Here is a 24,116-nt window from a genome sequence, read left to right on the forward strand (position 1 = left end):
AGGTCTTTAAAAAATTATGGGAGATAAGGCTACAAATGGTTATGAAGTATTATTTATTTATTTATTTATTCATTCATTCATTCATTCATTCATTCAATTTAGATTCCTCCCTCCCAAGAAGGGACGCTGGTGGCACTGTGGGTTGAACCACAGAGCCTAGGATTTGCCAATCAGAAGGTTGGCGGTTCAAATCCCCGCAACGGGGTGAGCTCCTGTTGTTCGGTCCCTGCTCCTGCCAACCTAGCAGTTCGAAAGCATGTCAAAGTGCAAGTAGATAAATAGGTACCGCTCCGGCGGGAAGGTAAACGGCGTTTCCGTGTGCTGCTCTGGTTCGTCAGAAGCGGCTTAGTCATGCTGGCCACATGACCCGAAAGCTGTATGCCAGCTCCTTCGGCCAATAAAGCGAGATGAGCGCCACAACCCCAGAGTCAGTCACGACTGGACCTAATGGTCAGGGGTCCCTTTACCTTTACCTTTATCTCCCTCCCAAAGCAGCCCAGGGCAGCAAACACACCAATACCGTAAGAAATAGTCTATAATCACATTCTCCCAGCCCAAATATTTTCAGGGTTGCCAGGATCAGTATCTTTCAGCCGTCAAATGCCTGCGTGAACAGGGATGTTTTTAAATTCTTCCTGAAAGTCCGTATTGAGGGAGACAGACACACCTCACTAAGAGGACATTCCAGAAATGGGGTCCTGAGGAGGTTGATCTTGATACTACCTCCAGTGTCAAAGGCAGTAGGCCTCTGAATACCAGTTGCTGGGAATCCAAAGTGGGAATAGGGCCATTGTGCTCATATCCTTCTTGTGGACTTTCCTGAGTTGTGTGGCTCGCCACTGTGAGAATAGGACGCAGGACTAGGTGTGCCTTTGGTCTGACCCAGTAGGGCACTTCTTATGCCCCCCCCCTACCATTCCCTTGCAATGTTTCAGGAGGCCCAAGGGGGCCTGTACCTATTAAATAGTGGGTGGACATAGCAGACGACACAGAGATTTCTCCAAGTAGTTCTTTATAAGTAAGCTGGAACTGAACTGAACTGAACTGAACAGCAAACAGCTCAGCCACCCTGTTTTTATAGGCAGCCGGCTGTCAACATTGCAACAACAACCCAGGGTTTCCCACCTAAATTAACCGACGTGGACCTGAGTGAAAACTATATACATGATACCCCTGGCAGCCAGGGTGAGAACTTCAATACATAACAATACCCAAGGAAATGGATCAAAATCCTTTCCCACATGCCAGGCTCCCTATTTTCTCAGGTGATGCAGAAAAAGTTCCCTCAGAGCTGGTTCAAGACATTTTGCTGCCTGAGGCGAAGCAGGAATTGATCCCCAAGTCAGGATGTGTCGCATCCAAGACCAGGCAATATAGTTCGGCACTTAAACAAAACCCGCCTCTCCCTTCCTCTGAGAGTAAAATTAATAATAATAATAATAATAATAATAATAATAATAATAATAATGAATCAACCAACCATTTGCTGCTCTTTCACAACACCTAAAATTGGCCATCTGTGTTTTATTCCTGAAAGTAGACAATTTAAAACCACTGTCTAACGGTGCAAGGTTCCAGGAGAAGGTTTTCCAGGATCAGCACACACTGAAAAAAAAGTTACTGTGACTTCTGGTGCTTTGTGGGGTAGACAGTGAGATTGTTTAGCTACAAATAAGTAAGTTGAGCAGGGAGGAGACAGCAGACACTCAAGTAGTCTAAAGAGCCAGTCCTAAAGCAGTATTAATTCCAAAAGCAATCATTTCCCCATTTGTTTCCCTTTCCCACAGCTGCTTCCAGCCAGCCAGCTACAGACCTTGGGCTCGTCCTTTATGTGTTTACCCAGCTCTGCATAAGTGGATGATGCTGTGTCCATACAAATCCCAGTGCAGTAGCCACCAGCTATCAATGGCCATTAAGCAAGGACCTCTGGCCATCCATCTGCACAAAAGCATCAAGAGAAGGTGACTCTGCAAGACAGAATAGTATGCCCTATAAGCTGGGCTGGTTTTGAGACATTTTGGCTATTTTGTCCTGGCACCCACTTATATCAAGGTAAGAGTAATATTTGGAAACCCCCACCCAAAAAAAGTGCAGCCTACAGCAATGTGTCATACAAGACCTACATCCCTGATTTTCCCCACTTCTGTGGTTAACGTGCAAAGTGGGGTGCAAAAATCTTCCCTACAGTGAGACCCCTGAATCCCATGTCTGTTCTTGCTTGAATAGCAGTTTATGGCTGCTCCCCCCCCCCCCTTTCCTCTTGCTTCTACTGCAGTTCAAGGGAACTGGCATCTAGCACCAAGTGTTCTTCCTTTTTAAAAAGATTTTTTATTAAGAATTTCCTGTAATACAGTAAAATTGCGACTGCTCCAAGTGTTCTTTCTGACAGGGACAAGAGACCAAGCTCCCACGAGCAGCTCCTTTTCTGGGTGATGGATGGGTCTTCCCCTCGCAGCAATGCTCCTCCTAGGAATTTGGGGATCCAGCCTCACAGTGGCCTTTGATCCCAAGGCCAGCGGCAGAGACCGGAGTGTGCTTTTACTCCAGCTTGATAGTCCAAAGTCGTGCTCTCGATGAATTTTCTCTGCATCGTTTGTAACAAAGCTGGAGAACACTCCAGTGGACTGGAAGGATGAGGGTGTTTGAAAAGAAAGGAAATCCAGCAAAAAAATATAATAATTCACAATGTATTCTTACTAGGTTAAAAAAAACACAGAACCAGTTTCCTAAAAGCAGTTCCCCACATACAAAAGCTCGCATATCAGGGAGAAAGATTCCAGCCCAGTCCATTTGCTGCTGGGCTAGTTTTCTACTTGCAATGATTATGATTATTATTAGTAGTAGTAGTAGCAGTGTTTCTCTTTATGATGAGGAAGAATTTACATAGAGAACTAGTAAAACAACCACAACTAGGATTCCTTAGTATCAGTCTGGATTGGAACAGTCATTTCTCACCTGTTCTGCTGTGTGAGTAGACCTGGCCACTTCTATAGGTAGGAGGGCAAGCTTTGGGAGATAATGTAATCCTATCTTTATGTTCACGCAAGTCCTTTCATAACACCTGCCCCCCCCCCACAAGCCCAACCTAGGTACAGAACAGGAGAACGCCAAGGCTAAACTCAACCTCTTCATTCTGTAAGCTAGCTGTTAATACATGGAAATACTGTATATATATTTTTGATAAAAATTATTTGTCTGGTTAGATATTTGGTTTATTTATTTAGTTAATACAAAACAATTTTTATACTGTTCTTGAAAACAGCAGAGACCACAAAAACATATTACCACCCCCCACCCCAGAAATCAACAAATAAAACCAAAGTCAGATTAACGTTTAGTTGTCTAACGGTGCCCATGCAATGAACAAGAAAATGTGAAGGTCCCTAGAGAGAAAATCACAGCCACATTGCCCCCTACTCCTATCCTGCTGCTGTCACACGGCTGTGAGCTAAGCCATGGTTTGGCTCAGCATTACATCTGAATGTGGGCTTATAGTTTATCTCACTCTGGCAAAACCATAATAAGCCAAAGCTTGTTCTATGGATAAGCTGTAGCTAAGGTTTATTCTATGGCTTACTGCTCATAGGTTGCTCGGGAGAGATAAACCATGAGCTTGGGTTTGAGAGTAACAGGAAGGCAAACCACGAGTGAAGTGGCTTTCTAGGAACCCACATCCTTACTCATTCATGCGAAGCCACGGTTTGGCTGAGCATTATGCACAAACTGGACTGGTGAGCATCATGGCTGAGTGGGGGGATTTGAGCCCTGGTCTCTGAGACTCTGATCACTATATGGCATTGGCTTCCCATGCACTTAGCTACCAATCAACCATCATGTCAGGGAGGGAACTAATTATGACAAACTTTGGACAACGATTATAAACATGGTTTGTCTAATTTATAATGACAGGGAAGTAGCATTTATTTATAAATTTTGTAAACTTGATTAAATAATTAAAAAAAAGCTCTCCAAGTGAAATTATAGATAAAAACACAGCTGAAATCCAGAAACCAGTTAAAAGCAAATTTACATAAAGCCACCATGGTGCAAAACAAAGATAAAACCTATAACCAACAAATCTGGGAACTAAATCATGTGTCTTGCTGATAGGCTTCCTAAAACAGAAAAAGTTTCCAGTAGGCTTCTAAAACAACGTAGTGAGGGGGCCAGTCTGGTATCAATGGGTAGCCATTTCCAAAGTACCAGTGCCGTCAAACTAAAAGATCGACTGCTCATAAATGCGACATGGACAGTATGTGGCACTTTAAAAGTGAAAGTTCCATAAGCCAAAGCAAGACAGCTGCTTAAGTAAACTGGTCCCAAGCCATTAAGGGCTTTAAATACCAAAGAGGAATAACACTGAGAACAGTCCAGTAACGAATCAGTAGCCAATGCAGATCGTTGCAAGGAAGTATAAAATGCTGGTAGGATCTTACTTCCTGATCAACTTCAAAGGAAGCCCCACATAGAGTGCATTGCAATAATCCGGTCTTGCGAGTTCCCAGTGCCTCCCGTGATCAAGTTATCCTGGTCCAGGAATAGTTGGACCAGCTGAAGATGGTGAAAGGCACTCCTAGTTGCTGAGGCCACTTGAGCCTCAAATGACAAAACATGGCACCCTCAGGAATAGAAATCACCCAGGCAACAGACCACTTTATCCAACACAAAATGTAAAGCAGTTTTAAACTACTGATTTGTGGCAACCTTGTGGCTAGTCAAAAGCTTTTCATTTGATGAATATGTAACCCCTGTAATAAGCCAAGTGTTGGAAGTGCCTTAAAAATGTGGAGACAACCGTACAGCGGATTTTCGCTTTAGCTAACGTGTTTTGGAGTCAAACTAATACCCAGATAGAAAGTTGTTTGGCATATTCTCTTTACCTAGAGACATTACTAGGTTTTAAAACCATCTATGTAAATGAGCTAATTCAGCTAAGGACACAGGAGTTTTATTATATACCAGCCTCTGCTTTATATCAGATTTTTGGACTACAGTTCCCATCAGCCCCAAGGCAACACAGCAGCCTATATAATTGTGACTGTGAAGATACTGTATGCAAGATAATGGGGACAATCTGTTGTATACTTCTTAAAGAGAGCTAGCTGCTTGAGGAGATGTGAAGTATGATCTGGCACTAATGTCAAATCTGGTCAGCTATGTGAAAGTAAGAGGGGGGCGGAATATGAAATGGTTGAGAGACCACTACCATTTATTAATTTCTGGTTTGCAAACAGTAGATTTCCACATATGGGTGCTTCCTTAACTTGGCTACTATTTGTGGTGCGTCCGTTTTTCTGCATTATTGTTCCAGCAATTCTTTTTAAAAACAAAAGGGTAACAGTTTTTAAATCTAACATACATTTTAACCAACATAGGCATTACATTTCAACCACAGAACCAGGAAATGCAATCCATTTAAATCAAATTTAAGCAAAACACCTGAAAACAGCCCAGGTCACTGAAACTCGCATTCCGCAGGAGGGGGACAAAAGGAAGTTCCCATTGCACAAATAGGGTTAGCTGTGAAAAAGTAATGATTGGAGTCCTGCTAACTAAAATCTTGGATCCCCCCCCCCCAAGTACATTATGAAGATCAGAGCCCATTACTCTATTTACTCATCGACCCACAGGATATCTCTTTTTTTAAAAAAATTACTCCCCTTTCTCAATTTGCGTTAATGGCCACACCTTTAATTCCATCGGAGGAATTTCCCCAAACTTCCTATAAATACCCCTAATGGCTGAAGGATCTTTTCACACTCCCCTTCGGACACAGAAGCAGCCAAGCCTCTCCTGCTCCTGGTGTGTTCCTTCCCGGCAGAAGTACAGGCAAGCCGTCATCCGGCATCTCGAGAGGAGGAGAGAAAAAAAAGTGGGAGGAGGTCCAGCGCAAAGAGATTCAAAGGCTTTTGAAGGATGAGCACAGAACGAAGTAAGTAGAACTTTGGTCAGCCCGTTCTAGGCGCCTGGCGCAGAGGTGGAGCGAGCTGGTAAGTTGCATGCTTTGGGAGAAGCGCAGCTGGATTTTATTTATAAGGAGGGTAAATCTATTTACCTACTCCCTGCTGAAAGCCTGTTTCATACATTTATAGGGCGGCGGATGGGAAAGGAGGAAGAGTCTCAGGTTTAGCAGAAGAGTTCTCTCCCAACCCCCCAACTCTGCGTTACGCCCAAAATAGCAGGTTTTCTTATGGAAAGGATGGTGGGCTGTTAGGTTTAAAGTGGTTAAGGTAAAACCAGCTTGGAGAGATTTTTTAAGGCTAATAAACCTTGGGCTTGTTTGTTTAGGTCTTTTCTCTGAGCAAGGGGCTGATTCCTGGTTTTAGTCTTAAAGGGGCAGGGAGACTACTCTTCGCTCAGATTTCCCAGCCTCCCTATTTAATCCACGGGCTCCAGAAGAAAAGCCAAGTTCTTTCAAAAGTTATTATCGGTTATATTTCGTATCGTTCCTCAAACGAGCTCGAAGGAGACACTTTTTAAGTTTCACAAGAGGTCCGTGTGACTTTTAGGAAAGGCGGAACAGCGTTAACCTCTGGAACTGCCTGCCGCATGATTCCCTGATCTCCACGCTACTTTAGCAGTCCTTTTCGGGGTCTTGAATTTGCTTTCTAATTTACTTTCAAGTCTGCGGGAGGAGATCTTGATCTCCCCAGCAGGTTGCAATAAAAACCGGCCAGGATTCACTCCGGCTTGCTTTAGCAAACAAACGACGGCAGCAAAACTCCACCCTAAATTGCACTGCAGAGCTGGGTCTTTGCGCGGAGGACTGGGAGCGTGGTTTAGTTTTGGTACTCGAAACAACTTCCAGGGGTGAGAGTTAAATTCTCAAGGTGCTTTCTTTTCCACCCGGCTCAGACTACTTATTGAAAACACAAGGGGACACACACATCCCTCCGCACCCTCGCAAGCCTGAAGTCCGCCGCCTCTAGTAGCTAAAAAGTGATTTGCCACGGGCCACCCAATCGAGCCGAAACCACGCCCCGCGCGCAGGCGCGTTTCGGCGGCTCCCGCTCCCACGCCGCTTTTTAAACCAAAGGGCGGCGGGCCAGAAACTTCGGAATCGGGATGTGTATAAGAGATAGTTTGATCCTCTGGGTGGGGATGGGTCCGTCCGTCCCCCGACTCTTTTCCCATCTCCAACCCTTAACAGGCGCATAAACTAACGCGCCCCAGTTCTTTTTTGCGCTCGAGTAGGGACCTTTGGATTTTTCCCCGCGCATCCTAAATGTGTGGAGAAGGGGATTTAAGACTTCACCATGGGGCGGCTGCTGCTTATTTGAGAAAATAACTAGTGTGTGCGCGCGAATTGCCAGCCCCGCCTCCCCCTCTAATGAATTTATTTGCAAAAAATAAAAAGCCGCCAAAATGTGCTGGGCAAGGAGGTGACTTACTGCGAGGAGAAGGGAGAACAAAAAATTCGGCAAAAGTACCCGCTGCGGCCCGGCAGCAACACGTGGAAGCGGGAGTGCTTTAGCTACTTCCCCCGCCTGCCGGAAGATAAACGTGACCAAGGGGAGATCCCTCCAAAGGAACAAGATCCCTTCCTTTACACCCCTCTCCTATTTGTGCGTAATCAGCCGGTAGAGCACGAGACACTTGATCTCGGGGTTGTGGGTGCGAGCCCCACGTTGGGCAAAAAATTCCTGTTGCATGGGGTTGGACTAGATGACCCTGGTGGTCCCCTTCAGCTCTACAATTCTATGATCTCCCTCGCCTCCTAGCCTAGTGTGGACCAGCCCTTTGGGGATCAAACTCCAGTTAAAATAGAATGTAGGTTTGCGTTTTATCACGCTAGGCCAGCCAGCAAAAGCCTTTCCTTTTGTGTCTCTTAAGGTAAAGGGACCCCTGACCATTAGGTTCAGTCGTGACCGACTCTGGGGTTGCGGCGCTCATCTCGCTTTATTGGCCGAGGGAGCCGGCATACAGCTTCCGGGTCATGTGGCCAGCATGACCAAGCTGCTTCTGAACCAGAGCAGCGCATGGAAATGCCGTTTACCTTCCCGCCAGAGCGGTACCTATTTATCTACTTGCACTTGACGTGCTTTTGAACTGCTAGGTTGGCAGGAGCAGGGACCGAGCAATGGGAGCTCACCCTGTCTCGGGGATTTGAGCCGCTGACCTTCTGATCGGCAGGTCCTAGGCTCTGTGGTTTAACCCACAGCGCCACCCGCGTCCCACTTTGTGTCTCTTACTATTGATTAAATTGAAAGCTTAAAATACAGACCAGGGGGCTTGGAACTTCTCTGAGGGCCATGTTGGCACAGCCTTCCATCCTCCTTGTAGCTATGGCTCTGAGATGAGTAGTACATCTAGTTTCCCAGTTTTGTAACTGAAAGTGGGTGAGTGACTCTTGGATTAAAGATGGAAAATGAGTGTGTATTTATATTTTTTTTAAAAAACCCATGTGTTTCTAAATCATGTTTTCCCTGAACTTGTTTGAAAGGTATTCCTTCCTATCATGTAGGAAGATGAAATGCCCTTAAAAGTGGGAGTGGGAGCCTGGGAGATTTGACCTGCAGGATGCAGCCCACTGGGAAGTTCTCTTGTACAAACTCATGGAGCCAGTGATACTAGTGCTGGTTTAATTTATATCAGTGAAACTATTCTTCCATTGTTCCACTGACTATATGACCTCATTCATTCTCTCCCTCCCTCCTCCAGGTGTTATTTTCCCCCTGATCAGCATTGCACTGTGGGGATTGATGTGCTCAGCTACACCCCTGCCGGAGACTTCCGGGTACCCAGACTCCGTCCTCGACAATTTGGAATTTGTGCTTAGGATTAGGAAGGATGTTGCTAAAATGAAGAATGATCTGGTGAGTTGTTGCGAGCAAAAGAGGAAAATGCTGGGCAAGGAATATTGCAGAGATGAAGGTGTACAGTTTGTCTAGAGCAGCCTTTTTCAACTTGGTGCCCTCCGGGTGTTTTGGAACTACAACTCCCATCAGCCCCATTCAAGTGCAGTCAGGGGTGATGGGTGCTGTAGCCGAACAACACTCGGAAGCCAACAGGTTGGATAAGGCTGCTCACGATCAAAGCCTAAGTCCATAGCTTATGCACACTGGCAGAAGCTGTGGATTTAGGCAGCTATCTAAAAGGGATTCCTTGGTCAATGATATAAAAAGCTTCCTGAGACATCCTGAAGGACCAATTCCAGTTCTCCGTATTATATCCCTTATTTACCCACCTTTTAAAAATGTGTCAACTCCTTGAAACTGCCGCTGTGAATCTCAAAAGTACAAAGATCGACTGATGATCCCACCCCCCCAAATATTGTGCCAGGATCGGTTTGAGCAAAAGGTGGAGCCCGGTCCTGAAAAACTGCCTAATTTATCCTGTATATAACACACCTCCCCAGTAACATAACAACTTAGAAAGTGATTGTGCCCTGACAGTTATTATTTTGCAGCTCTTGGCTTTGAACCACTGTAAACTCCAGTACAAATAACTTATTCCCATCGAGCTGAGTTCTCGGATAAACAAAATAGTTGGCAAGTTGTTCTGGTATGGGACTCCGTTCCCGGCATTTCCTTGAAATTGCAGCTTGCCCCGGAGACTTAACCTCACAGAGAGCGTAGCTTTCTCCCTTCTAGCGTTGTGGAAGTCTCTCCCGGCCCTGGCCCCATTTAATCTGAACAAATGGCATTGATCTTACCTTTCCCAGCATTTGTGAGGTTGTGCCAACCTGGAAAGGTCACCTTCCCTCAGTGACAAAAGGAGAAAAATTGTTTGCAGACAGTGAATAAAGCTTTGGCATTCTCGTTGGCTTCCCTCAGAGGGCGGAGGGGCTAGTTTGACTAGATCTGTCAAATTAACGTAAAAATGCATTTAATCCTCCTCTTATCCAAGCCTAACTTAAACCGGAAGAAAAATCACGCTGTGATGAATGCCAGTATTTGCTGCTCAGACTGCCACCCTTTAGCTAGAATCAGATTCTTTGGTTTGGGTTTTGGGTGTGTGATATTTGCATGTTGGTGCTTTCAGTAGTTTCAGTGTGGCATAATTTACTCCAATTTTGTTATGAAAAAAGGGCAGAGGTTTCTGCAGGTCTCTTTCCAAACACTAAAAATAGTATTCATCAGTCTCTTCCTCTGACTTCTGAGAGTTCATGCGCTCGAGAGCATAACTTGGCTTCCTATCATAAGGACTGGAAACTTGGTGGTTTGCAAACGCTACACTCATAAGTTATAACCGTTCTGCACTATTGTAGTGTTCCTATAGAATTCACACCTCCCTTTATTCTATGGGATAATTTACTGCTGCATTCCAAGTGATCCCATAGATGTTAATCTGTCTATTGACATGTGGTCCTTTGCTATGGACTCCTTATTCAAGTGAAGGCACTAAATAACAGGGCACGTTAGGTTGTTGTGAGGGCAGGGCAGAGACAAGGTCTTGCATTAACAGAATGAGTACGGTAGATAAGGTTTCTGTACTCTTACGAACTGCAAGGCTTGGGTGGTGGGCAGCAAGTATTGGGGAGCCCTTGCCTTCCTGGTAGTATCAACAATGCCTTTTTAAAGTATTGTAAAATATACAGGTGGTGGGAGCTCATGGGGTTGCCAGGAGGGAGCAAGCAAGCTATATATCTATATTGGCTACTGGGGCCTTTGTCTCTTCTGATCTCAACTCCTTGTTTCTCCCTCCGCCTGCTGCCCACAGCGTAAAGAATTCAGGCTTGGCAGTGACAACGAACTGCAACTGGTGCAGGAAATCCTGCGCATTGAGCAAGTTGATTATTCCCATTGTCGGAAAGACCTCTGTAACAAGGTAAGTGGAAGCCACCGTCCGGTAACAAGCCCTAAGCAGTTATATTTCCCGTTCCTGTTAATGTGCAATTATATTTCCCACCCGCTCCCACCGCCCCAGAAAGTTCCAGGGGGAAAAACAACAAGAATTCAATAAGGTGGGAGGGAGCTTTGCAATATCTGTTTACAAATAATGCAGGCAGCAACAGGTGGAAGGAAGACAGAACCAAAAGGAGTGTTGGGTCCTCAAAGAAGTGAGCAAGCGGCTTCCTGCCCGCCTACCAGCTATGGAAGCTTCTTGCCAGGCTCCACACCTCCAGCTTCTTCCCACATTTATCTCTCATGCCTGCTATGGGAAACAGCAAGTGTCTGTCATTTCTCCATTTTTCTTTTGGCTATAAAGCTGTAGGGAAATGCTTAGAGAACTGAGGCCATTTCATTTGGGGGACAAAACGATAGCACACTATAACACGGACAGTGGCCAGTTTGTGACACCCTCTGTGAACCCCATCCTTGAGTGAGCCTCCTCCTCGTTGCAATAGGTCTAGGGGGCTCTTGCTAATGCCCCCCCACCTTGCTTGGGTGTGGTCCTTCAGCAAATGCCTGCCTGTGCGTCCAATGCAAGGAGATGTGTGTGTGTGGCAATAATGCTATGTGTTTTGCATGCCTTATCCTTCATTCATGTCAAAATCTTGGTTAAGATTGGCAGTCCAGGCCTGACGTAGTAGTTGCCTGGCCGACTGCCAAAAATACACTTTTGAGGGTTAAGGGGGAATTCCTGTTGGTAACCAAACCAGATGTCATCCATTTCCCCTGGTGCTGCAATCGTGACTCGGCGCGTTTGCAGGTTAAGCAATGAGCCAGCAAAGTAAAGGATTCTGAGTGGATAAGATTAGCTATGTACTTAACAGAAGGGCTTGCTCATGAGAAACAGAAGGATCTGCCTTTTCTGATTGCGAAAGGGTGGGGTTGGCGGGAACATAACTTTAGAAGAGGAAAGAATCTCGGGGGCATCTGGACAGCCATGTGAAAAACTATAGCATTACGATTTCCAGGGGGTAGCTCTGTTTGTTGGAGGCAGTAAAGGGAGTTTTATGGCACACTTAAAGTATGCTGTACTTGACTAATTTTGGACAAACTGGTTGTTATGTGGAGGGGAAGCTTTTTAGGGGGCAATGTGTATTAACACGGCAAGCTAGCCATGATGCTTTGCCCGGGTGGGGGCTCCTTCTCATTCTGAGCGGAGCACTGGACCTCTGCCCCCCAAGTCCAGCCCTGATGGCTTCACTGCATTTATAATGTCACAAGCTTTTGTGGATTAGATCCCACTGCACCAGAATATCTAGCATTAGTATGTTCACTGATATATTGGACAACTTTATTACAAATCAACTCGGAGCATTTTTTCTCCACTGGGCTACTGACTTATAGTAATGACTTCCCTCGCCACCCACACAATAAAATTGCTGGTTATAGGTGCAATCTTAGTGTTTTACACACAAACAAACAAACAAACAAACAAACAAACACACACCCCTCTTCCAAATTGAATTCCTATGTGCCACATGGATTCTGTTTATATTCAATACATGCTTTCTCTTTAGAACTACATATGCACATTCAGTTGAGCATGGACAATGAAATTGGTAGCCATCAGCAAATTAAAACAAATTACACTTTAAGGCTAGCTGTTAAAAAATCACTGAGGCTAATATGTATCTAATCTAGAAGCCCTGCCCACTCATTACAAAGTTTGGTTATAGTTAACCAGTGACAAACGAAGAAGACTCCATACATGCTCAGATACCCAAATACTCTTCCCTAGGTCCCCTACTAGCACTCAAAATGAGTTCTGATGCTGATCACTCAAATGAGGTTTGGTGAGGGGGTATCCTTTTCCAGGGGATATTCGGGCACACCTCTGTAACATGTTGTGTATTCAACTTCTCAAGAAGAGAGGAATATTACCAAATAGCCAATAAGATAAGAGCATGCAGAGAAAAAAAATCCCCTTCATGTTTTCTTAGCACACAGCAAATATTTCTTAACAATCTTATTGCTGCCGGCCTGCTCAGCAAAAGCTTGAGCAATAACATAGATGTTGGACTCTATGCCTTTGTACGTAAGGAGTGTCAATGTCTTGGCTTGCCTACTATGGGAAAACTTTTTCTCCTCTTGCTTACTACTTCTGAGTGACCCTCTTAATTTTCCCACCTTAAGTTAATAATTAAACCTGTAGCCTTTTTCTGCTTTGTTCTCTGGCAGGGGAAACTGAGCCTTCTCCTTTATACAAACTTGAACTGTTCATTTGTTCTTCTGCTCTCCCTCCCCACCACATATGATCAAACTGAGCCACTTCTAATATCTCATCTCACATGGTTTTACTTATACTCACAACGCACCCTAAATTGGGTTGCTGTGTATAGTGTTTAAGAGTTTAAACTGGTTTGAGAGGCATTGCTTTCAGTGATCCACATCAGGTGTGAAGAAATTTGTGTCCCTACTGAAATACAGCTTCCTACCTGGAAGCACATTTCTGCCTTGCTGTAATGATCTTGCTCTGTAGACGCAAAAATGGATTGACTGTATCTTAACTGCCCTGAGAATGAATGTCCTAAATAATTTAAACAAGCCCCCTTTTTAAAATACTGCCAACACTCTGGATGTGAAAAATAGTGGTCTCCAGCCTAAATGGGAACCAAGAAAAGTTGTGTGAGCGAGAAAGAGAGATCTATCCAGACAAAAGCTGTAACCCTTCTTCCCCACCCTTAAATCTTGTTCTTGCAGGAGGATTGCTTCAACCAGATACAGACAGGCCTCAGCACCTACCAGCACAGCCTTTCTCATGTTGCCCAGATCCTGCCAAGTTTCTCTGAGAGAGTGACTGGCCTCCAGCTGGACCTCTCAAACCTCTCCACCAACATCCACCGGCAGGTGAGAAGCTGGCTTACTACTTGCTCAGCTTGGGCTGAGGGAGGGGGCAGAACAGGTGGGCAGGAGGTGGGAAGAAGCCCTTGCATGCTTGCACCAAGTTCTGTGGGAGCAGGAATATCCGTAGCCATTTTAGCAGGGTCTGTTATCTTCACTTCATAGTTGCTTCCCCTTCTGGAAGAGTGGTGATGCCCCTAGCGGTGGCAGCAGCCGTGCTAACTGCAATTGCACCAACCCAGATGCATATTCTGGCATGGCTTGTCTTGGTTGCTATTGTATCGGTGTTTCTTCCACCGAATTCCATGGGCAATGCAGAGACAGAATATGGAAGACTAACTGCAGGTGAAGACTGTTTTTGAGACAGGCAGCTCATCCCCTCTGCTTCCCTTGGCCTCATTCCTTCTTGATTTCTTTTGGAACATATTGATTAGCATGTCAGGGTATTAATTTTAGATACCTCTAGCTGTCATTGTGTCCTTTCTTCAAGGAACACATGATTGTTAAAGGGTGTAATTGTTTAGGATAATTCCTGCTCATGGAAATCGATGATCCACAATCCCCTCCTCCTTAAGACACAGCCCCAGGAACTTCAGTTCTTTTCCCCTTCTCAGTGTTCCCAATTTGCAGGCATGAGGAGCTTTGTAGACCTGAAGATGCAATTCCCATTATCCTGGACCGCTTGCCATGCTGTCTGAGGCTGATGGGAATCCCACCCTGATCTAGAGTTCTCTATATTTAATGTTGCAAAGACTGGTACTCTGTATGTCAAGGAATGTTTGATCTCTCTATAGAAGGCTTCTTAGCTTCTCTAAGCTCTGGGGTTGCAAGGTGCAAAAGGGTACCAAGTTAGGCCATCCAGCTGTCAAGAAAAAATGATCCTCCAAGCACTTAGCAAACAGCTGCATTTCAATAACGGATGTGATTTCTCTTCTCCCCACCCCACTTTCTATCTCCCTGCTTCAGATACTTGAGAGTGTGGTGACCGCTGTCACCTTCCCCCAGGGAGAAACCCTGGACTTGCAAAATCAGAGAGCTATCGGAAGCTATCTTGTCGTCCGCAACCTTGAGAAATTCATGGAAGCGATTGCCCGGGCATTGAGGCATTGTTATTCATAATGTGAAGGGCTAGAGGATTCTCCCATAAGACCCTGGAGTGGAAGGGTCCTGGGCATCCTAAGGAGGACATAATAGGTGATAACAAACTGAAACAAGAGGATGTACGCCTTCTGCCTGGACTCCTCCCAACCTACAGAATTCCAGCCTCCTAACTTTTTATTATTTATTTATTGTATTTATTGTAAAGTTTTAAAAGCCGCTTGTTATCATGCAAAAGCAAGAAAAACAAAAGGCACAAGAATATTTAAAGAAGCAGCAGAACACCATATGCATCGTTTTTAAGAAGTCACTCTGTGCCCAGTTTGATGTTCTGCTGCTACCAGCAGGAAGTAACTCTTGTTAACTGAACTAATCTTTTATCTTTTTTATAATCAAAAGTCAAGTACAGTCCCATGTTCTGATGTCTCTCCAAATTACGGTAATTGGACAGCCTTCTCCATGTTTGGGCATTTAGCATTTCTGTTTGTGCCAGACTAAATTCCTTGGGGTTTTTTTAAACTAGCCTTTTTAAGAAACTGATGCAGGACATCTTTAGCAATTGGGTGTTGTTGTTTTTATCAGTGTTGACTTGAGACTCCTGCAACAACTCCATGGGTGAACTATTGCTATCCTCCAGATGTTGGACTCCAGTTCCCATCAGCCCCTAGCTAGCATGACCAGTGCTCGGGGATGATGGGAACTGGAGTCAACCCAAGACATTGGCTACTTCTGGAATTGGCTCATCTCAAGCATTTTGTAGAATTGCAATTTTGGATTCGGCTTTTAATGAAATGTACTCTTCCTGCGATGCCAACTTGACATTTGTATGGAAAGATCTTGTTTGCTTAGCTGGATTTCTTGTGAAATATCCTTAAGAGTCAATTCCTACAACTGCGTGTTTTTAATTTATTGTGCTTATTTATTTTATATTTTTATTTATTGTATCTTAAAAACAACAAAAGTTCTGTATCTTAAAATTTGCCCTCAGACCTTTAGTCATTTCTCTGGTATTAAGAGTATTTATTACTTATTTAATATTTATACCGATAACTGTCAGATTAACTGTTTGATAAGAACCTTTGTTTATCAAAGGCAAGGGAGTTTCAGCAAGTTTTACGTGTGCATCTTGCAACACTTACAGCCTTGCTGTGGCGCACATGTCAAGATGTATGCAATGTTAAATCACTGTTTAATATTTAAACATTAAGAGTACTGGCTATTGGTAGTCGGACCGAACTGCAGGGGGGTGAACAAGAGTATCTAGTTCCCACCTCTGGAGTCTCCTGGGTACATGCTGGGCTGTGCATCTTCTTGTACTTGTTATAGATAAGTAACACTGAATATGAACCATAAGCACACATACCTATTGTTGGAGCAGCACCAGTAGATGATAATTCTGAAACTGCTATGAACAGTTGCTGTATAATCAGTGGATCCCTGATTTGGCCAGAGGCTGCCATCTAAATTTCCCACAATCCTCGTGTTGGTGGTATTGTGAGAAACTAAAATGGCAGCTAGACTCCGCTACTACATGGTACTGCCTACAGTACCATGTAGTACTGGGCCGTAAAATAAAGTTAACAAAAACATATGTACATCAGCCCTTGCAGTTGCATGAAGCAACCCACTTCACCCTGTTGAATGGTAGGGCTGGTCCTGCCTTCACACCGCTGGTGGGGAACCTGTGGCCAGTTACAGGCTGCTGGACTCCAGCTCCCATCAGCCCCAGCAACTGTAGTCAATAGTCAGGGATGATGGGAGCTGTAGTCCATTAAACCTCTGGAGAGCCATATGTTTCCCCACTCCTGCTTTAGACAGAGATGTATCTAGAAACCAAAGCATTAATTGCTCGTTTGCTATGTGATTTATTCCTGTAACGTTCTATGCTAGAGGATGTTTTGTTTTTACTGAGGTTTTTAATAAATGTTAACTTATGATTGTAAACTGTTTTTGTTATTTAAATGAATTTGTTTTACACCAACGTAGATCATCAATCTGTGCAGAATTCCATTTTGTATTTTGTTTAAAATCGCTTTGCAGTTTGCTAGAGAGGTACAATGTTGCTTGTAGATTTTAGTCCGCCACCGAGGCTGTTTTTTCCTTCAAAACTGGACCAGAACTCTTGCTAGCTTCACATTCTTCCATTACAAGCCTCTGCAACAGAAGGCAGCTGGAATGATATGACTTGTAAATGTCATGAGGTGATAAAGAAATATCTGGAATTTGGCTAAGAGCCTAAGCTCAGCTGAAGCATTCCAAAGCATTTATTTTTGAAGCTGTTTAGATTTTCTGTCGCATCACTGCAGGAGTAGTTGTGCTTTCATTGTAACTGTAAACTGCACTGAACACCCCACATGATTAGAAAAGGCAGGATATAAATACCTATTTATTTGACAATGATGCTAAATGGAATGGACATGGTACTTAAAAATTTTATTTATATTTTTATTTTAAAAAGTAGAAATAATTGGCCACTGGGTCATTGATTAGTGCTTAATATTTCTATTTAGAGTCTCTCAATGCTTCCATTGTAATACCAATCAGGTTTTAATTCTGTTACTACTTCTTCCAAAAATGAATTTTATTTATTTTATTTATTATGATATGGTGTATGCAATTTCCGAGTAGAAATAAAAATTAACATTTGTTCAGTCAAAAATGTGGTGTTTAAGTTTATTAATGTGTTGAGACCCAACTGAAGCATGAATGAAAGCAAATGAAGTATTGGAGTAACTAATTCATACGAGGCGGGGGTATAAGTTGGGGGAGCTGAGATGTCCCCAGTTAAAGTGGCATTGTTCACATGCCAAAGACAAGTCTTATGTCTAGTTTCCCCATCTGTGATCTAGGAATAATCATAGGCCACCTTATCGTGAAAACAACTGCAATAATGGATTGAATCCAAAGGCAAGAATTCTACACCCACATGCCTGTAAGCCCTACTGGATTCAATAGGATTTACATCTGAGCAGAAATGTTTTGAAATGCACTATAAGGTGTTCTTGGGTCCCACTGAAGTCAATGTGAAAATTTAATCACAACTGACTGAAGATGCATAGATTTCAGCGGAATTGTGACTAACAGTGCAGTATAACCCCGTATATAATCTATTCAGAAGTAATAATCTCACTTTTCCTTCATTCTTCTTTTCCTGTCACCCTTATTCTGTGCCCATTTGGTTCTCCCTGGGAAGTTTGGGAACGCTCTCCATTCATTTAGGGTTTGAGTTTTTTTGTTTTTTGCTAAAGGGTGATGTTTTGTTTTGTTTTTTGGTACTACTACAAATCTCAGGCTTAGACTGCTACTACTTCCCTTTTCTATGTAGGTGGTGCTGTTTTGGCTACACTGGTATGAGCAAGAGAAGACTTAAAACTGGAAACAAAAGGAATCATTATCCATTACTCTGTACAGAGAGTAATGCCCCACAAGAGGCTGACAAGGCATCAGATATTTTGTTTAGTGGGTTGAGAGCAGAAATGGGGGGTGGGGATGGGTTGGTTTGAAATCAAGGCAAGGCAGGGACATTTTCTGAAGAAGCAAAGCAAGGGGCTCATTTTTCAGCCTGAGGGTCGTGTTTCCCCAGGGGTAACCTTCCAGGGGCCAAATGCTTGTGGTGAGCAGGGCCAGAGGCAAAAAGGAGGTGTTGCCAGTGTTATAAGGGGGGGGGGGGAGTCATTTTCCCTTATGGGGTATCCAAGAGCCTGTACAGTGGTACCTCAGGTTACAGACTCCGCTAACCCAGAAATAGTACCTCGGGTTAAGAACTTTACCTCAGGATGAGAACAGAAATCGCACGGTGGCAGTGGGAGGCCCCATTAGCTAAAGTGGTACCTCAGGTTAAGAATGGTTTCAGGTTAAGAACGGACCTCCAGAACGAATTAAGTTCTTAACCCGTGTTACCACTGTATAGAGTCCTTAAGTGGGTTCCCTATTGGTAGGAGAAAATAACAGAGGCCAGCCAAAGAATATTGAGAAGCAAAACAGCTAGTAAGCCTGATCTTTATTGCAATAGAAAAGTACTGTTGCAACAGGGTCCCCACTCCTCACACACAGGAGGGAGAGAACCCAGATCAATGGTGCGCAAGCCCTTACATAGACTTTGGAAATTGCCCACCCTGTAGCTCAAGACCACCCCGAAAAACATCATACATACATCACAGAAGGAGGCAGTCTACAGCAGAAATCCTGCCTGCCAGGACACCTGATAACGGTCACTGATTGCTTTACCTGGGCAGTCTGGCCATTCTTTTGTGATGGTTAATAGTTTAGTTCCTGAATCCAGGTCACAGGCTCACCCTATTCATACACAAATACGCCCTTGACACAGGATTTGTAAGCAAACGACAATGGGGAGGCTTTCCCATTTCCTTTCTCCTTGCAGATAAATATTTAAGGTCACCAGGAGAGTCAAAATGGCTTCAGGATTGCTCTCCCGTACTATTTCAGACATGTGGTTCATATACTTATGTATATGTTTGCCTTGTACATTTATGAACATTTAATTTAGATCAGAGACCTTAGAATTGTTATAACACCAGAGGCAAAAGTGAGCAGAGAAACGGATGCGACTCTGACCTTTGTACCAAAGTCAACATTCCAGTTACACAAAAGCAGTAAGTTTCTATGCACACCCTACATATATCTCGCTATACAGGAAACCCAGAGCCATGGTCACAGTCGAACATTTTCTAGCTAGGCAAAAGCGCCTCAGGGATGTGTAGGCATGATCCCGTGAGTGGCTGTGGCCTGAGGAGGCGGTTCTCAGGCTTTGCTGAATTGGCTTTATCCTGTGAGCTGGTGCTTCTGTGTTTTATTTTGCCCTTATATGGCTTTATGCTGGGATGCAGTCTATAAATTTGTACACAATTAATATGAAAAATAAACAGAGAGGCCTAGAGGGCTACACTGGGCCCTCAAGTTTGAGGCGTCTTACCCCTGCCATTAAGGTCCCCTTAAAGAAGATGCAAAATAGCCCTCAGAGGAAGGGATTGGCACCATATGGTTAAAGCACATTTATACTACTATAGCAGTCACAGCTGGGAACTGTAGATTAAGGGTGCTGGGGGTTGTAGCTCTGTGAGGTGTAAACTACAGTACCCGAGATCCTTGAGGGGAAAGTTATGACTGTCAAAGTTTTAAATGTATGGTGTGGATGTGGCTGATACCAAAGGAGTGGCACATAACAAGCCACGTCCCTTTTCTCTCTCTAGTTTGTAGTACTGTAGTAAATATAATTTAGGCTGTGTACATGCCATAAATCCATTTATTTATTAATTTATATTTTCCTCCTTCCCTCTTGAAGGAGCCCGGGGCCGTCAACTGATTCCAAAGCGAAAACATTCTAAAACAATTACATTTAAGGGCATTAAAAACAGTGACCGCTATTCCTTCTGGCAATCCCGGGATTGCCAGGAAACCAAATTCTTCAGTTACCACATGCCTGGGTAAATTTAAAGAGCACTGCCTCAAAAGTGGGAACTCTAGTTTGTTCCTCACAATTCCCAGCACGCTTAGAGAGAGCTACAATTCCCAGGGTTCTTTGTGAGGGTGGATGGGGATGTACTTTAAACATATGGTATGTACACAACTTTATTTTGGTTCTTCAAGTTGTGTTTGGAACATACCAAATATACGAAGGGGCACTATTAAAAAGATGTGGCTGAAGAGAAGATGGCTGCAGGGCCAAGGATGTTTATTATTGCTGCTGCTGCTACTACTACTACTAAATTTATTACCCACCCTTCACAAGCAGGTCCCAAGGTGGGTAACAACAATATAAAATTCAGAATTAAAACCAGTTAAAATAGAATTGTCAAGATTTTTCTCCCTACACATGACCCTCATTTGATGGCTAACACGAAATGTGACAGAAGAATCACTAGGCTGAGAAGCAGAGCTGGCCCAAAACATTTTGCTGCCTGAAGGATGAAATGGCGCATGCGTGCGTGCATGCGCGTGTGCGCACACACACACACACACACCTAAAGAGGCTGACTGGAGCAGCCTATGCCTGGTTTAGAGAGCCAGTGTGGTGTAGTGGTTAAGAGTGGTAGACTTGTAATCTGGGGAACCGGGTTCGCGTCTCCGCTCCTCCACATGCAGCTGCTGGGTGACCTTGGGCTAGTCACACTTCTCTGAAGTCTCTCAGCCCCACTCACCTCACAGAGTGTTTGTTGTGGGGGAGGAAGGGAAAGGAGAATGTTAGCCGCTTTGAGACTCCTTCGGGTAGTGCTAAAGCGGGATATCAAATCCAAACTCTTCTTCTTCTTCAGCTGCAGCTTTACCACACCTGAATGCAGTAAGCTAGCTTAGGGCAGGGACTCATCCCTGACCATGGGCCATGCTGGCTGGGGTTGATGGGAACTGGGAGTCCAGCAACTTTTTGAGGTTACCATGTTGGCTACTTCTGGCTAAAAAGATATAGGGCAAGGCACTGTGGCACATGCCCCTCCGAACACCTCACTGCCATTCCCCATCCCCAGCACTTGCCATTTTAGGCAGCCACCTCACGCCACAGTTGTCCACATATGACAATGACCACACCCACAAGCTGCCTCTGTACATGTGCAAGTAGTTGTGTGAAAGGGTGTACGCCTGTTCATTTGTACCATTTGTGTATATTTGGTGAGTGTTACATGTGAAGATGGTACAGGCTCAATTATTTGCAGATTGTACATGGATTGTGAACTAACAGTCGATTCCTCAACTGTTAATAAACTGTTAATAAACTGCAGAGACAAATCATTTTACCCTGCAACATTTTTTGAAGCTCCAGATAGTCAAGGCAAGAATAACAAGAAACACCTTCAAGTCGCTCTCAGACATGTTCTAGACTAGCTGAACCTACTCTGAAGGCAAACAGTGTAGCACTTCCTGGGTGCTGAGTTATCAGCTGGATGGCTGCCAGGGCCATCTTGCTCCTTGAGGTGATGGGGCTGGTGTGGAATGCGTCCAGACTTAAACCTGAATTTGTCACACACCTGAAATAGATTTCCAGCAACACATTTAGCACCACATGTAGCTACACCCCAATAACAGCAAAAGAGGAGGCGGTTCCACCCACAAACTTCTCCAGGTTTCCGATATAGTCATCTTAAAATCTTATTGACTTGATTTGAAGGGAGGAGGACCCATGACTCAGATCTCCCACTGCTTTGTCTGCAGGTTTACAATCCCAGTTTCTGACTCTGACCACAGATCTCAAGTCACACAGACACTATACCTTTAAAGCACATCCCTCCCGCTCCCACAATCCTGGGAACCAGGGCTGACCCAATATATTTTGCCACCTGAGGCAAATCAGCGGTGGCAACAGTCAAGCCCCCTGCCCAGATCTGGGTGCGGCCGAGCTGGTGGCCAAGGGTGGGAGAAGAGGCAGCAGCTGGGATACTGAGAATTGTGAGGTCTATATTCCCTTCACAGAGCTACAACTGTCAGTTTATTGTAAGGAAGGATTGATTGGTAGACCAGTCCTAGAACTGTAGCTCTGTGGGATGAACAGGGGCCTCCTAACAACTCGGGTGGGCGCTGTGGGTTAAACCACAGAGCCTAGGACTTACTGATCAGAAGGTCGTGGTTCGAATCCCCACAATGGGGTGAGCTCCCATTGCTCGGTCCCTGCTCCTGCCAACCTAGCAGTTTGAAAGCACATCAAAGTGCAAGTAGATAAATAGGTACCGCTCTGGCGGGAAGGTAAACAGCATTTCCATGCGCTGCTCTAGTTCGCCAGAAGTGGGTTAGTCATGCTGGCCACATGACCCGGAAGCTGCATGCCGGCTCCCTCGGCCAATAAAGCGAGATGAGCGCCACAACCCCAGAGTCGGTCACGACTGGACCTAATGGTCAGGGGTCACCTTTACCTTTTAACAACTCTTAGCATCCTTAACAAACTGCAGCCCCCATAATTCTTTGTGGGGAAGCCACAACTATTTAAAGTGGTATCGTAGCACTTTAATTGTATGGTGTAGAAATGGCCTGAGCCTTTCAGAAGTGCAACACATTCGTGTATGGTTCCTGAGACAAAGAAACCTTTGCACTAGGATTACTCAAACTCGGTCACAGGGTCAGATCTCTGTCGAAGCTTGTTGGTTCATACCTACTTTTCCACTTCCTGGGCAGCTTGCCATGACATATCAGCCCCAGACCAGAAAGTTTTCCAAAATTGCTACACTATTCAGTGGCACTTCCTGCTTGCTGTTTGCCTAGGTTGCAGGACCAGAGAGGTGCAGAAAACGAAAGGTTAAGAGCTTATTGTTGGAAGGTTAAGACCAAATACTGGAAAAACAGAAAGAAAGACAATAAGGAGAGTGGGAAAGCAAACAAGGAAAAAACCCTTAAAATGCAAAGCAGAAAGAGGAGATGGGGATGGGGAAGTTTACTTGTTTCCAAACATCAGGATTTAGCATTATGTTGAATATCCTAAGTATGTAATCCAGACAGCTGTGCAGTTAAGCAATTTGGACTTTGGACTTAATGGTTTTTTTGGGGGGGCTCTTTACTTACGGCAGGTGCCTTTAAATGTTAACATGTACTACTTCACTCACTTCAACTGATTTTGAACCACCAAAAAAATATCCCAAAAGGAGGATGTGTTCCGACTGTGTTGGGTCTGGCATTATTCTTATTTCAAGCTGCTGGCAATCTTTTCATCCTGACAGTGGTGCTTTCTGAGTTTTGTGGTTGGTCACAAATTATTTGAAGGGGCCAGTGGAATGTTTAAACTAATTGACTGTTATGACGGAAGGAACATGACTTTGGTTGAGGAGGCAAGGAAAGCTGGATTTCACAGATATGATCCAACATACAACCACTCTAGTGGGTTAGCGGAAGTTGAAAAGTTGGGTACTGTGAAGTTGTTCACTCTCCCTCATACTTAGCTTCCTGCTTGAAATTTGGGCACCAAAATGAGCATGGCACCCCACCCTACTTTGAGGTCCCTCAGACATCTGTGGGATTCTTTGAAGTCATTCCTCATTGTTGCCAAATTCTGACTTGATGACGTATTCTGCCAGGCCAAGTTCTTAGAAAGTGAAAGGATTTCCTTCTGCTTTCCACACATTCAGACAGATCCCTGCAGAAATCAAATTTTCCTAACCTTGGTTTTGACAAGTGCATCAGCTTGACTTAGCTTCAACAGGCTGGGCCAAGGGAAGGAAAGTCTTGAGTTGCAAAATGTTGAGAAGTATCTGAAGCTACCAACAAAAAGAACTGAACTTCTCAACAGGAGAGCTTGGTTGTCCCACAAACCAACATTGCTTTCAGTTTGGGTCAACAGGTCAACAGGACAAGCTTGCGACCGACCATGAATTTGGATAAAAAAAGCAGTTTTCGAAAATGTATAAG

General features: G+C 44.3%; 1 protein-coding gene across 2 annotated transcripts; it reads left to right on the forward strand.

Annotated features, from left to right (window-relative positions):
- Window positions 1-5,592: 5,592 nt before the first annotated feature.
- Window positions 5,593-17,419, forward strand: CSF3 (colony stimulating factor 3). Of its 2 annotated transcripts, none has more exons than XM_028704080.2 (5): window positions 5,593-5,932; window positions 8,662-8,816; window positions 10,663-10,770; window positions 13,536-13,682; window positions 14,643-17,419. In XM_028704080.2, the coding sequence occupies exons 1-5, from the start codon at window positions 5,917-5,919 to the stop codon at window positions 14,793-14,795; spliced, it is 579 nt and encodes a 192-aa protein (XP_028559913.2). In that variant the 5' UTR covers window positions 5,593-5,916; the 3' UTR covers window positions 14,796-17,419. The 2 variants fall into 2 exon arrangements, with proteins under 2 accessions (XP_028559913.2, XP_077773406.1); XM_077917280.1 differs by having other exon boundaries at window positions 5,924-5,990.
- The last annotated feature ends 6,697 nt before the right edge of the window (window positions 17,420-24,116 follow it).

The sequence above is a fragment of the Podarcis muralis genome, chromosome 13 (assembly GCF_964188315.1).
Source record: "Podarcis muralis chromosome 13, rPodMur119.hap1.1, whole genome shotgun sequence".
Classification (NCBI taxonomy): domain Eukaryota; kingdom Metazoa; phylum Chordata; class Lepidosauria; order Squamata; family Lacertidae; genus Podarcis; species Podarcis muralis.